Consider the following 16,727-nt stretch of genomic DNA (forward strand, 5'->3'; position numbering starts at 1 on the left):
TGAAAAGTGGGCGGGGTCACGTGACGCTCTGCTCTCGGGAGCGAGCACGGCTTTTCATTACTTCGCATGTGCAGTACAAAGAAGAAGCTCAGGAACGCGCTCAAGCTCGTACACCCGACAGCCGTTAGTATTTTTCCAAGCTGTTTCCGTTCTCATCAGAGAACAATTGGCGCCTTCTTGCTGCAGCTGCGTTGAAGTTAGCGGTGTAGCGAACCTTCCCCGCGCCGTGTTTGTGTGTTGTATGTGCGCACCATGCCGGAGTTTCTGCAAGACCCGTCAAGCCTGACTAAAGACAAGCTGAAGAATGAGCTGGTGGCCAACAATGTGTCACTGCCGGCTGGCGAGCATAAGAAAGACGTCTATGTGCAACTCTATCTGCAACATCTGACCGCCCGCAACCGCGGTACCCCGGACTTCTCTAGCGATGAGGAGAGAGAGGCCACCCCGGTGAAGGGCAGAGGGCGCCCGCCTGGACGGGTAAGAGGGGAGCTTTATATCCCAATACATATCAGGACATAAGTCGGCAATACGCGGGGACCCATAGCAACCATTCAGTCCGGGCACAGCAGTGCTAAACTTTGCTATGGGTTAGTGTTGGGTGTGTGTGTGGTGGGGTGTGCGGCATGGCTTTGTTGTGCCATCCTGTATGAGTGATGTCAGCCAGGAGGGAATGAATGGGAGTGTGGTGTGATTAGGAGTAATGAGGAGCCTCCATCTACCAGTAATGGGCGACTCATTCCATGGCAGTGTGTCCTCGGGTCAGCCTTCTATGACAGGGGCCATGTGACGTGTAGTGCCCACCGAGTCTTCCTGAGCCGTGTACAATACAATGGGGCTCTATGGGGAGGAAGTGGGGTCAGCTGTCAGGGAAGGGACAGCTTTGTGATTTCTAATCCCAGCTGTACACCCTCAGGCCGAGTCAGTATTCACTAGGTGTCTGCTAGCTACAGCGCCACCTATCGGTATTGGCTGGCATGTTCCCGCCTTTTTTCTTGGATTTCTGATAACTTCTCTTTTACAGATCCAGGCTGTGCGATTTCCCTGGCCGAGATGGGAGTTCATTCTTGTGCTCCTGCAGGACCACGTATATTCCATTTCAGACACATTTTAATTGCTAGGTGACAATGTAAAATAAGTACCCACATTTTTTCATCAGACAGCTCATTGATTTAGAGCTGACTAGAAATATTCCTGTCACTCTGAGCTCTGTAGTGATATGTAAAATGTGTAACCTGAGTTTTGTCTTTGCAGTTCTGTATGGTAGCCTGATATTTGGTAAGGTGCATGTTATCTGACTTTACCAGAGTTTACAGTTTTGGTGCCAGAGATCTATTAGACTCCTGAAGCACTTTTAGTAAAGTTAGTGATCTGACAGCTCTGATCCCTGAGGTGCTTTCAGCTCTGTTTCTGGATTCATTTATAATGGGAGGTTTCAGAAACAGACTTCTCCCATCCTAAAATTTAATTTGGGCTTGAGTAAGCCCAGGACACCTGTGAGGATGGAAGGGGCACCTCAGCATTCTCTGCTCTGTGAAATGGTAAACTCAATCACTACAAGTGCAGCCTCCATTCTACTTCCTAAAGGCCATTTCACACCTGCGGGGAGCTGTGGTGTTCTGTTGCAGGCACAACCGCAGTCCCATCCACTCCAGCTTATGTGGATAGGAACCATTTTTATGCATTGCTGGGGATTCATCTGCCAAAGCCTGCTAGTCACTTTTGGCCATGAGGTTGTTGGAAGATTCATGCCGCAGCCATGTGCAAACCTGGTTACTTGCAATGCGTTTTGCTGCTTTTAGAACCACCGACGTCATGATGCCAAAATGCACCCAATTTTACCATCGCAGGTTCAGAGTGGGTTGTATCCAGAGACACAGCCCACCCACTTACCTGAGCCTGCATGCCGCATGGGGGACTTAGTCTGTGGCTCTGGCCATTGCTTCCCCCAGCAGGGTCCTTCCCCTGACCCCGCTCAGGCACACCAGAGCCGCGGACCACCAAAATTTTCTCACGAACCGTTGACTTAGAGTACAGCTCCTTAACTAGTACAAGAACCGCAATACAAAACCTGACTGTGGTTCTAACTGGTTACCACCTTATCCAAATCTAAAATAAAGTGTTTGTGTGTGGAAAATGTCACCTTTGTATGCTGATGCCTTGCTTGTACAAATGCATTTTCTATCCTGGTTATTCAACTTCATAGTACAATTAGACAATATTTTCCTTTGAATTGAGGAGTTTTATATTTTGGTGAATTGTGTACCATTGGAGAAATGTTTGTTAATTTCCTATTCCAGTGGTGCAGCAGGAAATCCTCATAAAGTGTGACGGGATTTCCAGCTTGGACTTATATCCCACAACTAGGTCTCCTAACTGAATATAGGTTACCCAATGAGGACATGACAATAACAACTTTAGAGCCTAAAGTTTGTGAAGAAATAATTTAGGGGTCAATTTATATTTACTTATTTTTAAAATGCATTAATGCACGCACATTACACTGTAATATAATGATTAGACAGTTCAACAGGAATAGGATCCTTTGCAACTTCAAGGTTGACATGAAGACAAGTAAATATGTATCTGTCAGCTGCCGATATTTGTCATCACATCAGCAGACAGCTTCACATCAGCTTTTTTTGTAATAGTGGTTTAGTTCCCAGACAGTTATGTCTGGGCATTACTACCTGTATTCACCCTGAAAGGATTTCTGTGTTGCATTATTTTCTGTGTTGGTGTCACACCGTAAAATTCTGTTTACTTTTATTGAGCCGGCTTTGTTGGAATAGCAAGCACAGCATTTGAAAAGGTTATCTGTGGACACTTGATGCTACGTACACTTGTGCAATAATTGTGGTTGAAAATGATTAACGACCGATCATCTAATAATTGTTAACAAAAAAAGTGCACAACGACACCAATAAACTAGAAATGTCGCTGGAAACGAGCGACCGGCCTGAAGGATCTGTTAGGGCGATGATTGTTCACCACCTATTGTGTGTACGTTCGTTCAGTGATTGTTTATTGTTCTGGGGTACACTTTCTCTGGTACATGTCACTTCCTGCATTGATCAAACGTTAGTATCTAATGTGTGTACTTTATTGGTGGATTATATTTGAATCTCTGTATGGTTACAGCATGTACAGAATCATGCAATATATGATCATTAAAATTATTTGTTTGTTTTCTAATAGTTATTGCCCGTGTGTACCTAGCCTTAGTTTTAGATGTAGTTTTGTTATGCACCTTGGTATGAAAAGATGCACATTTGTGTCCCCACCAGGATCCAGCTTTTAGTATCTTCAAGCATCTTGGGAAGCTGTTGATTGGGTTAGTTAAATTAAGGCCACAAGTAGCAGATGTACTTGCAGGTTAACTGTTTTTATACCTTGGAAAGGTTAATCCAAAAATGGCATTAAAATAAGTGAATCTTCGTACTAACTGTAGTGGGTGTTTTTAAGGGAGTCATTCCCTGCAACCTTTTTATAGGTGATGAGGTAAGTAGGGACTGCTAATCGGTACCTATGCAATAAAGTCAATGGTATCATGTTATTGTAAAAGACACTAATTAATGACTGCATGGCTGTTCTTAGTGTAAACAATGAGGAGTGTAAAGCTGCATACACACATGCAATAGCAGTCGTTGGAAAGGATCTTTCACAATCTTTTCCAATGACTAGCATTTGCACGATGCATGAACGAGTGCTGTACATACAGCACCATTCTGCTCTATGCAAAGGGGAGAACGACGGAGCAGCACCCTGCTGCGCGCTCTCCCCCTTCCCCTGCATTAGGATCGTTAGTTGTCAATCATCTGTGGATCCGCCAGGATGGACGAGTGGTACTTGACACACGCCAGATTCTAGCCCGATAATCTGCCGAGAACCGTTGGACATGTGTACGAGCACTTCTGAGTCAAGTAAAGGTCACAAGTGTGTGTTCTGCCCACAATTTTTAAGAAATAATAGTTTAGCAGTTTGCTCTAATTTTATACTAATTAGGATCTTCATCTTATAGCAGCTCCTAAACATTTTTTTGTTTTTGACTCTGGCATTTGCTCATAATAGATACTAATTTTATAATTGTATATCCTTAGTCCACCAATATAATCTGAAAACAGGATATTCTTTTTATAGGCAATATATTGGTGGTGCAGCAGGAATTACTACAATGAATGTGCCAGAGAATTGTGGAATTCTTCTCATGTTCAACATCATGTGACATCAGGAAGTAGGTGTAGGCACAGCTATGTACCCCTGTTTGTCTCTAGAGTGCCTTGGGAATGCAAAAATATAGTAGGTTGTGCTTGCCCCCAGCCTTACGATAGTGTCATACACAGCCTACCTGGGCGTTTCAAGCAGACGTTGATACTTGTATAATGGGTCCACTTAAGTGATCCCAGGATGCTGTGGGAAGAAAAAATCCAGTATTGTGTACAGGTACCCTTGCATGCCTGGATTTATTCACTTGGCGTAAGCTTTAAGTATATGAATAAGTACTCCATGGCAACAGTTGCACCTGATGATGAGAAATGGTACCTTTTTTGGAAAAGATTGGAACTTTAGAAAGTACATGGCACTATTTATATTGATAACTGCACCATAGGAACATTCAAATTCCCACAATGGTTATTGGGATACGTGCATACGCTAGGTGCAGCTATACTTGAATCCAAGTGGATTATACCAAGTTTGTGCAGGATGGGATGGAAAGTCTGTAAAAGTAGATTTTAGTAGTGTTTTGAAACATTCATTTTTTTTCTCCTTTCCTTCCTTTTAAAGAAAGCAACAAAGAAAACGGATAAGCCTAATGTAGAAGAGAAAACAGAGCAATATGTAACAAACCTTAGTAATGATGCACTTAAAGAGGAACTACAGAAATATGGAATAACACATGGACCTGTAGTGGGTAGGTTTTTCCAGTTTTTATTTTAAATTTAATTCTGATAGTGTTATTGTGTGTTCAGCTGATTTTTGGTAATTGATTTATTTTAATGAGCTCTATCCACACTTTCTGTTAAGTCTCCCAGTGTTTTGCCACCATTGTTCAAGTGCAAACATTTAAACTCGGATTCTCTAATAGATATACTCCTGTTCCACCTTTTTTTTTCCAGCTAATACTAGAAAGCTTTATGAAAACAAGCTGATGAAGGCAAAGGAGCAACAGCTCACAGCTATAACTTCTGTAGCAGATACATCAAATACAGACAGTAAAAAGCAAAATGGAAACTCTGATCCTGAACAATACAGTGACAATGAAGGTATGCCAAGTATAGTTTTATCCTCTGTCCTGTGCCAGTTTGTATATCTAACCAGTACCACCTACTTTAAGCAGTTGATCTGCTTTAGACTTGAGATGAGCAGATCTATTAACTTTTTGCTATATTTGATAAATGAATGATTTTACATTCTTTCTTGTATGGTGACAGTGCAGTAATACATATATTATATATACTATCTGCTATATATCAAACTACAGATTATGTTTTAATTTAAGAATCCAAGATTGACTTTGCCTTTGAGACAAGAGAACCAATAAGGGGCAAATCAAAGACACAAATCACATCCCGTTCCAGAAAGTTGGAGCAAAATGAGGTATGGTCATTTATTTTTGCAATAATAAACTTGCAAACATTCTTTTTTTTATTGTGTTGTTTATTTTGTTTGTTATTTGACAGTGTTAGGATGTAACTAATATGTAGTACTTGTAGCAACCATATGTTATCAGTGCAGTAATTGGTTACAATACATAAGTAATATTGCCTGAAGTCTTGAATATGTTCTGGTACAAAATAAAATGAATCCAGCGCTCAGAGAAGCCTATTACCCAGACCCCATATAGACAAATCTTTTTCACTTGTTTAGGCCGATACATACCTATCCCCTGACTAAGTAACAAACCATAGATGGCAATCCCCAATATTGTACAGCGCTGTAAAATGTGTTAGTACTATAAAAATACATTATAATAACACAAAACATTGCAGTAGCTTCAGCAACTACATTTGTAAACTTCATGCTCTGTGACACTTTCTACTATATTGTTTTTACCTTTTCCCCTCATTGCATGATGTTTCCAGCTACTATAGAAACTGCAAACACTTTTTAGCAGATGCATGCAGTCTCTGCTGCGGGCTTTTGTTTGTGCTCTGGCTTGTAATCAATTCTTCCAATAGTTGCATGGACCTCACCACACTTATGCAGCTGGTTTAAATATAGCTATATTGTTGCATGATTTTATATACATGAACACCATAAACAAAAAGTGAAGTTAACCAGTGTATAAATTAGTGCAAATGTTGTAACTGCTGATTTTAAGTTATCTGCAGCCTTTTACTTCCTGGGTTTGGTTTGCCTGCTTATACTTATACCAGCAATATAATTTTCATCTTTTTTGCTAATGTGTATACATGCCCCACATTTGGGAAAAGGGGAAACTGAGCCTAGCATTGTTATATTGAATATAAGTAGTACATATTGTTTTTTTACAACCTAATATCCTGTTTACCATCCCTTAAATTATAAATACATTTTGAAAAAACTGTAAACCTATCCAAGTTGCTAATCGTTTTCAGAAATTTATAGTAGGATGGCACAGCAAAAGTTATTTTACTTGACATTCTTTTTAGGGCACTACCCTTCTTTTTACGTGTAGTGCAGTTAAGTGTGTTAGTAAAACTCTGGTCGAGCAGTTTGCTAAGAACCGGAGAGCCCTTGCAATAATTGTTTTTGAGGTAACTACACACAATCTTTCCTATATCTGTCAGTTTTATTCTCTTGCATTCAGACAGCAGAAGATGCTGAAGTGATATCGGAATTAAATATTAAAAGACAAACCAGGCACCTTCCAGAGGATGTTAATACTGAGATTGAGGAGTTATCTGCAGTTCTATACGTAAAACCAAATCACATATTCATACCTTCTAAGTTTCACACTGGAAATGGTATCTAACTTTTGGAGGGTTTTCTTTGCTTTCATGGCATGCTTGCTTTACAGCTGTCCTTAATTTACTGACCTGCTGTTTCTAATATAAACACATACTGATGGTGTCCTCAATCACTCTTTGTGAATGCAACAAGTGTGTGGTCGTGGGTAATTTGCACAGGAAAGTGTCTCACTTCACATATATTTGACACTTAAATAGAGCATTTCTGGAGATGGCAATTCTGAACTCGAGAAGACGTTGGAGTCTGAAAAGGTTGGACGTGTACAGTCTATTTCTAGAGAGTCAACAAGAGTAGAACGAAGAACACCAAGAAAAAGGGTGATGACAAAGTTATATATTTGAGTTACTTGGGAAGGGGTAACAGTTATTTCTAGTACTGAGTGTTTTTATTTTTATAATTTTATGTTTTCCATTCCCCCCCCCAATAGGTGGTAGCTGCAGAATCACTGCCAGATGATGATGGCGATGTCTCAGAGACTGCCCCAGTAACAGAAACTATACTGCCTACAAGCAACCAGGCTCCAGTAAATATACACATATATATTTAGGGTTTGTCCAATGCCCTGTGGGGTTTTGGTGATGCTGGATAACCTTCTATTTTTAGGCTAATACAGTATATTCTTATCTTATCAGGTTGATCAGGTGACTGAGATTTTCAAGCACACAAATGCTTTGCGATCATTCAGTGAGTTATCAGAGTTGTCGAGAAGGACTCCAAAGAAACAGCTGATCAGTGAAAAAGTAAATATTCCTATAAATATATAGGGTATAAATATATGGGTATTTTTGTCTGCTAGGAAAAGTTGAAAGATCAGATTTTGTGCATATTTCTCACTTTTACAGATATTGTTACAAAATTCACAGTATAATGTATTTCCTAACCTCCATTGCAGCCTTTTATTGTGCTATTTGCAGCATTTGAATTTGCTACAGCAAACGGATGCAGAATCCCCTATTAATACAATCAATGGCATTAATAATGTTGGTCGTTCTGATTCCAGTGAGCTTCTAAACACAGCCCTGATAGAGGTGATGTCTAATACTTTTAAGCTTTTGGTTTTTACTGAGTACATGGCGAAATCAATAAACAATTATTATTATTCACTTTGAAGGAAACTGGCAACTTTGATCAACATTTGGAGACTCCTAAAAAGACAAAACAGTTGAAAATAACAAAGTTTATAACACCTAAAAGACAGGGAAGAGATTTTCTTTAAAGCACTGGGTGATATTTTGTAATAGCTTTATTCAATCACCTTCCTAATTGGGTTTGTTGGTGGCTCTAGACTCTGCTTTTTGTGTAATCTTTGTATAAAATGCTGGTTTCTTTTCTCTAGGTTGTAGAAAGGACATTTACTGAAGAAAAAAGAGAAGACAAGGATATTCTGAAGGAAATGTTTCCATATGAAACTTTAACTCCCACAGGAATAAGGTTGTTATACTAACAATAAAATATTTACCTGCTGTGTTCTAAATAGAAATATGATTTTTTGTGTCTGTGTGAATTTTAGTGTGGCTGGGTTCAAAGGTCCATTTACACTTTCCTGTACATTGTAATAAATCTCACAACTAGATTTTAGCAACATTGTGTTTTAACATGTAGTGCCATCTACCAGTGAATTCTGATGTTTCTTTATTTTACTCACAGCGCCACATGTCGCAGGCCGATTAAAGGAGCTGCAGGTCGTCCTTTTAGTCTGAAAGATTATAAAATGGAAGAGGGATACACTGCCAAGTATGTCTCAAAGTACCAACCAGTACTTGAAGCAAAGATCCCAAAACCGAAAACTGGACGATCGATCCCCATTTGGATAAAGATTCTTATTTTTATTATTTTGGCTGTGTTCTCATTCTTGGTTTATCAAGTTATGGAAACAAATGAAGGGAATCCTTTTTCTGCTTTCCTACAGGGCGATCAGAGTTCAAATAAAGTTAAAAACTGATATTTTCCTTTTTTATATATATATATTCTCAGTCCTAGGATTACAGAAACTGCTGTTTTTTGTCTCAAACCTTCAGATTATGACTGCACTTCAAACTATTCTGTACATTAATAAAGATGGTACATATGGACATTCACAATTCATTATTTACTGTGGACAGCAATAGGAGGACTGTGCCATAACAATTATTTTGATTGACATTTATTTTATTAGATCTCTGAAGCATTTTGTAGCAGTTATTTTTTAACATTAATGCTGTAGTTAGTTTTGATGGAATCTGGATGCAGAAAATATAACTCAATGTGAAATATTTCCATACCTATACTCGGTGACTGAACATCCAATATGATCATGCTATTTGGGCAGTTCTTGTGAAATGGTAAGCATTTTTTTCTAGTATATTATAAACTTGTAAAGGGGAATATTTTTGCTATACTTGTGTAGCATAGCTTCTTTAAAGATGCCTTTAGAATACTTTTTATCTAAAATGTAGTATACAGCATCTTGTCTCTAGGTCATTTGTAAAACTTTCATACATAAATGTGATCAGATCTGAAAATCTTCATTATAGGTGTTCAACTGTACAATAACCATCAGTTAAAAAGGTTAAAGAAAACTTGCAGGTGTGCAATTAAACAGATGTTTAACTTTTTACCACTGGGACCAACCAATACCTTGGAGAAAATATAGCTAGTCTTGCATACATATGGATCTAAAAAGGCTCAGGAGTTAGCAGGAGAATGGTTGGTATCAGGGATAGGAACTATTCTGACACTCACATTGGAGATTTGACACCAGAGCAAGTTATCACATAACAGATTTTGCATGCAATTACAATACTTCTTGCATTAGAGTATTACATTACAAGGGTTATCTAGTAAAAGTAAAAAAAGTCCCCCTTTATTCATTTTTTGCAAGGGCCTTCAGTGTTTTATTTTCTGCAGTAGTTCACTTAAGGTTCTGTTTTTAAATATTTTCATCTAACAATCATTCAATGTTTTCCCAAAAATTTACATTTTTAACACTCCAAATAGAAAATGTGTGAATCGATTTTAACTTTTGATTCATTCATTTTCTAATTGATTCCATTGTGCAAAATGTGTGACCTATAGGTAAAGGAGAATCGTAGATGCATACATAGGTAGACCCCTTTAGTGTTATACTTCCAGAGTGTGCGTGGTTAGCCAAATCTAAAGCATGGGGGCTGTTGGTCTGTAGTTTTAATAAAAATTTTGAAAGTGGATCACGTTTATAATATGGAGGCACTTGTATGCTAAAGCAGAATATTTTCAAAGCCAGTTTGCTTATAATGTACTTCGGACATGTTACAAGTTATTAAATAATGATGTGAGCAGTATAGCAGAGTTACTTTTTTTTTTTATGCAAGAATGTCTCCTGTCCCACTGCCCACCTAGTCAATGTACAAATATGTTTCAGCTTATTTCTCAGCACAGAGTATATTCCTGTGGGTAAACTTAGAATTGTACCATGGCTTTTGAGGTGCACTATTGCAAATACGCCTGGTAAAAGCCATTTCCCTGAACTCAAGAACAAAATACATTGCAGCGTTCTATTTCTAAGGTTTGGTATTTTTCAAGATAAGAACGTTATTACATTTAGCTGTTATGGCTAAATTTGGGGGGTATATGGCCCTATGTAAACTATGACTCCTAATAGCTTTTAGCTTACACTGCTTTGCTCCTAGCTGGTGAACAGACTGGTAGGGAAGGTCTGTATTAAAGTCCCTAGAAAGGTCACAACATGGTTTCATTTTCAAGCTAGTCCTTGTTTGCTAAATGACCTTACTTTTCACAAGGAGGCAAAAGTCATAATGGAGCTCATTCATAAATGCTCAGTACAAACATTTCAGATTTTTTTTATGTCGTTAAAAAATTTTGAAGCTTCATCTTGGCAACTGTTGCAATAATATGGCAAAGTAAAATAATCTGGAGTAAAGCATAGCTCTCAAGCGTAATGATGTAATGTGATTCTGGAAAATGAATTGCTTGTTCATGTGGATAGTTGAGATCCAGTGACTGCTTACCAGTTGCCCAATTTCAACCTCTTTGTGTCTAGGAGCAGTTACAGGGTATTAGCATAATTTTCTTTGCTTTTAGCAAATGTCTGAAAATTGTTTTACGAATATTTTAAGCTTGTCTTACACAGATAAGAAGAGGAACTTTTTTCATGAAACTTGGTTTCATTTGTTGTACTTCTTCCTCAGAAATGCTTCAGATACTTCTTACATTTTGAAAGCCTTTAGCAGATGTTTGAAAAGCTTTCAAATTTCATGGAATCAGTTAAACACACTACCAACAATTAGATGGTGCTTGGTTGTGTTTGGTACCACTCCATAATTGCACTGCCTTAAAGGCTTTTCAATGGCTCTTAATTTAGTAATATTGAGAGACTGATGGTTTGGGTAATGCCTAATTTGCCTTTTAGGGTTACTGGCTGGCTGAATGGAGCCCTAAGTGTGTTATCAGTTTATGGGGCCATTAATATTTACTTTTTTGGCATTAACCTGATAGTTGTCAGCTACACCTGCAAAGAAAGTCCAACATGGGAAAAAAATGTTAGTCAAAGATAATACTCTGACTCATGTTGTACTTGTGTTATGTATACCAGCTGTCACCAACCGGTGCTTCGCGAAAAAAACGTTATGGTCCCCAGGCTCTGACTGGTGCACTAGTGGGTTGTGTCTGGACGCAAGAGTGGGCAAGTTCCGGCATCATGATGTCACTGGGGAAGTGTCTTCCCCTTTGAGTAACACATGGCTCCCCAAGCATGCATGGTCTGGATTACGTGAGAATAATGGTCCATGACAACCAAAAGGTTGGCAACCGATGATGTATACAGTGCTTCAAGCATGGGTGCATTTTTGACTTTTTGTACAGTGGATGCTAGTACATATAGGTAATGCATAATATTTGCAAAGAATAGTCTTACTGTCTTACCTTACAATGTGTAAAAAATGAAGTTCCTAATCTAGACCCTAAGCTAATGAGTAGTGTATATTTGAGTTTTAGAATGTCTGTACCTAAATCCTTAATGTGTTATAAATTCTGTATTAACATAATTACTTGCATAGTATTAAAGACCAGTTCCATCCAAACTGATAATGCAGGTTTTGGCATTGTGTGTTGAATTATATATTGGCTTCTCTATTCCATTTATGCTGCAACCATAAATGATGGGATCAGGATTACCCATATTATTTACTGAGCAAAAAAGTAAACAAGGAAGCTCTAATTTTTGTTACAGCTTCGTGGACGCTGAGGAATTTTAGCCTACCAGTGCTCACAAATAACAAAATTATGTATTTTGAACAAACTTCACCTGTTACTTATTAGTGCCTAGGAACTGATAGATAAAATTAAGAATGAAAAGCTATTTTTTAAAAGTTGAAAGCTATATTTCAACTGATTTTTTTTTTTTTCTTTTCCACATTTTTAAATGAAAATATGTGTTTAACCTCAGATTTCTAAGGGCATTGTTTTAAAACTAGAACCACTAGGGTAGCAATGATTATTATTTTTTTTTTTTGTAGATAGACTGTGTTTTTGCATTTTCTATGCATGTTTGGATTGCTTTTAAACATTTTTGATAGCTAGCAACTTCAGTTGATACTGGTAAATTAACTTCAAGAACCAGTGATTAGAGTTGTGGGGTTTTTCTGGACAATGTTTAGCAAATGACTATAATTTGAAATATTTTTCCTGTCGGGGGGATAAGGTTACTTTTTACACCCCTCACCTTAAAGACAAGAACAGGCAGTAGACCCTGGCAGTGTATGCTTTATTTTTTTACTGGAATTTGGCTAAAGCTACGTACACACGTCAGATTTTTATCGCCCGATAATCGGCATCGGCCAATTATCGGGCGAAAATCTGCCGTGTGTACAGTCGGTGTCGTCCATCGTCCGGACGACCGACCTGCCGGATCCACGGACGATGGACGACAGCCGATCCTAATGAAAGGGAAGGGGAGAGCGCGCAGCAGGGTGCCGCTCCGTCGCTCTCCCCCTCCCCTCTCCATAGAGCATGAACGGTGCTGTATGTACAGCAACGTTCATGCATCGTGCTATCCCTTGTCGTTGGAAAGGATCGTGAAAGATCCTTTCCAACGACACAAAATTGCAAGTGTGTACGCAGCTTAAAAAAGGAAAATTAGCTCAAATTTTTTTATTGCTTATGATCCTTTATTGCTTAATATTATACAGATATGCAACTAAAAAGGGCATGGTAGGGTAATTTCAAATAAGTTTAAAAATGATACTAATGTATAGATTGGAATGAAAAATTATGCATAATTTAAGTAAGTTTTTAGTTACCAATCCCAATCATTTCTGTCCATGCCTTTCCCTTTTTTCACAGATTTTATGTTGTGTCTTTCTTGGAAGACTTTTTTTTTTTAAATAATTATTTGCTATGCATTTTGAAGGTACCAAGTGCTCTATAATTTGACATTCCCTGGTAAAAAATATTCCAGGTCCATGCATTTCATTAAAATATACATAAATGTTTGTCAGTGTTTTAGATTTTAAAGAGTTAATGTATACATATTCTTTTCATAGTCTTATGTTCAAATTATTTACACAGTTAAACTAGTTCAGCAATGTATGTGGTCATGCTAGTTACATCTTCTTGACTCATATTCCAACCTCACCAAGACTCCATTAAAACATACTCTGTTTAAAATTTACTCCACTCCCCTCTTTCAGCCACAAGTGCATCTCATTCTTTAGTGATACAGGGAACACAGAGATTGGAGGTGTGTGTGACTCGCCTTGAAGGAGTAATACCAACCATACACTGCGCAGTATTTTCAAATCATCTATAAAAAAAAAAAGGGGCTTTTTATCAATTTTTGATCAATATTTAGGTAGAAAGTTGATTGGACATGGCTTTTTTTCCCCCAATACAGATCTAACAAACAAGTTGATGGTGTATTTAATATTTCTAGATGATTGTCAGTGATATGTTATCAATAGAAAGTTTCATCCAGAAAAAATAATATATTGTTTGCTTACAGAAAGTTAACTACAACAAACAGCAAATATGATTTACTGATATGGTGCAAGATATAAATATGTATGATCTAAATTTTCATGTCTTGAGAGGATGGAGTATAGAACAGCATTACATGCACAGGGGCTAACTTTGGGAAGACAGTGGTAGTCCATTCAAGGAATCCAGTGCGACACATTATTACCCCAAAAACTTCTAGGGCTATCTGTATCAATATGGTATGGTACCCACATAAAGTGTTTTAACCAGTCAGGCCAATTCTTTTTAAATAGGAAAAGATAGCTTTAGCAAAACGTAAAACCTGCCAGGGAGTCATTCATCTCATGCACCAATATTTATTTAATGATAGACAATGGGTTTGGTTAATGTTGAAGAGCACCCAGAAACAAGCAATTCATGTCTTATTGTTCCGTGCAGCAACATGCATAGTTTTATTATATAGCATGTGTCAGGTCATAACCTAAATCTTGATTTTCTATATATACATATCCAGTTTGAGTTTTTTTTTCTTCTCCATGAAACAGATTTCATATCATGTGAACCATACTTCAAGTGTGAAATTCTCAAAATGTGTACACAACTGTCATGTTGTAGTATTATGTGAAAAATTACTAAAATTTAGACAGTTAAAAGGTAGCTAAAATACAAATATTATACATGCTTTTTCAATAATTCACAAGGCCAGCTTCTTAAAATTCAGAAGCAATAAAATGTATTATTTGGAATGTATACAATGGTGTAGCATTTGCTTGGCTTTACGTAAATGTTGCTAATATACCATTGCTTTTTCTGTATTTATTCACTGTAAAGCCCACAATATTGTAAGCCTAGAGAATATGCTACATATCAATATTATATATTTTTGTTCCAGAAATATTTTTGTAATTTGTATTTTTTTCCTAATTGACAGTCTTACCGTTATTGTGGGATTTCATCATTTGTGTACCATTTTTATATTGACTGTATCAAAGATATTGCTGTCCAAATAAAGTAACATAGCTTAGGCTTCAACATTTGGCATTGGTCTTTAAATTACTTTAAGTGCAAAAGTTGGTTTGGAATAAAATAATGGATTTAAACCTAGATTTAGTCTATGTCCAAGGAAGGAAGTCCGGAAGATGCCTGTCTGCCCTTTTCAGCTCCAGGATAGATATTCCATGGTGGTAGAAAGAGTGTTCTGATTATTTAGTCTTCCAGCTAGTAGAGTGATGGGATGATACCCATGTGTAGGTAGATTTAGCAAAATGTTCAAAACTACCCTTGTGTGAGGTCTTGCAAGTTAAATCCAAAGGGATATGGGTGGTAAACAGACCTGATCTATGAGAATAAAATCTAGAGGGATATTGGTTAAAAAACTATCTGTATATTGGCTGCTATTTGAAGAAAAAGGTGGCACCATAAAGAAAACTTTTTTTTTTGTTACATTTTTTTTGTGCGCTGTACACTGTGTGTGCTGGTATACTATATGCCAAAAGAGTCCTCATTAAAGGTTTTTTTCTTGATTTCTCTATGTAACATTATTTTCTATATGTTAAATAGTACAGTACAGTATTTAAATGTTAATTTTTGGCGTTATAAGAATAGATTATTTCTATTTCCTATATTTCTTATGGGAAAATTTCATTCTAGTTACAAAATTTCGGATTAAGAAATGTTTTTCGAAACCAATTTTTTCCTTAAACTGAGGAACCACTGTACAAGACTTCAAATCTGATTGTTGATTGCTTCTTATAAGGTTCTCATATGTTTGTAAGCAACGTCAATCACTTTTTAGTTGTTAGAGATCTTTGGCTGGGTCCCTGCAGACAGCTATCTGACTGCAGTATAAATGTTTTGTATGAATTTTAATCATTTTTTTTACAATTTTTGTATGAATTACAATTTTAAAGAAAAAATCTTTTTCTAGCAATACTTTATACACTCCTAAAAAGTCCCATACTTTAAGGAAAAAAACTATTTTTTAAATTTTCTAAAAACTCAACATTTTATTAGACAGCATGGTGTCAGTTACTATTTACTAGTTACAGCCTAGACATTTAATAAATTCTGAAGCAAACTGTGATTTGATATGCAAAAAAAAACTGCAGAGTTTGTCTTGGTCATTAAAGAGTTACAAGAGACCACAGAAGAGCTCAGTCTCAGCTGTGTTTAGCAAAAGATTTCTTCGTTGTCTGTACGTTGGATATCCTTAACCCGGAGACTACCTGTAAATCAAAAGGTGGTTCAGAAAAATAATAGTTAAGCGTGTGCACACTTTTACAACCAGCTTTTTGTAGATTTTTAAAAAAAACTTGATATTTTCTACCCTTACATGTTTGTTTTTCAGTTATTGCAGGGTAGTATGTGGTTCAGCAAGGGTGTGTCACCTCACAACAATAGGAGTGCATCCCATCATCTGTATCAGCCACTCAGTACCCCCAGATCACATCACAAAAGGAGAGCACCCTTTCACCTATCTCTCCCTTGCTGAACCCCATATTAGCCTTATTCATTTATAGCATGGGTGACCAAGGGTGAGACAGGTGATGGGGTGCACTGGTATTTTAGCAGAGTGGTATGTGGTTCAGCAAGAGTGAGACAAGTAATGGGGTGAACTGGAATTATTGCAGCGGATATTCAAGGATGGGGAAAAGTGAAGCCAGGTGTTCAGCAAGGAAGAGATAGGTGATGAGTAGTACTGGTATTATTGCAAGGTGATATGTGTGTCCTGCAATAATACCAGTGCACCCCATCACCTGTCTCACCCTTGCCGGACCCCACACCACCCTGCAATAATACTAGTGTACCCCATCAACTGTCTCACTCTT

At 37.5% G+C, this 16,727-nt stretch overlaps 1 protein-coding gene across 6 annotated transcripts; it reads left to right on the plus strand.

The window, feature by feature from the left end:
* The first annotated feature begins 64 nt into the window (after window positions 1-64).
* Window positions 65-14,931, plus strand: TMPO (thymopoietin). 6 transcript variants are annotated; one of them, XM_072401194.1, is made up of 12 exons: window positions 65-477; window positions 4,783-4,909; window positions 5,115-5,261; window positions 5,498-5,595; window positions 6,788-6,895; window positions 7,146-7,265; window positions 7,376-7,471; window positions 7,581-7,688; window positions 7,863-7,976; window positions 8,060-8,144; window positions 8,283-8,379; window positions 8,596-14,931. In XM_072401194.1, exons 1-12 carry the CDS (start codon window positions 253-255, stop codon window positions 8,888-8,890), a joined length of 1,620 nt encoding a protein of 539 aa, XP_072257295.1. In that variant the 5' UTR covers window positions 65-252; the 3' UTR covers window positions 8,891-14,931. The 6 variants fall into 6 exon arrangements, with proteins under 6 accessions (XP_072257295.1, XP_072257296.1, XP_072257297.1 ...); XM_072401195.1 differs by having other exon boundaries at window positions 7,590-7,688; XM_072401196.1 differs by lacking the exon at window positions 6,788-6,895 and having other exon boundaries at window positions 66-477.
* The last annotated feature ends 1,796 nt before the right edge of the window (window positions 14,932-16,727 follow it).

Source organism: Pyxicephalus adspersus, chromosome 2, assembly GCF_032062135.1.
Source record: "Pyxicephalus adspersus chromosome 2, UCB_Pads_2.0, whole genome shotgun sequence".
In the NCBI taxonomy this organism is placed as follows: Eukaryota; Metazoa; Chordata; class Amphibia; order Anura; family Pyxicephalidae; genus Pyxicephalus; species Pyxicephalus adspersus.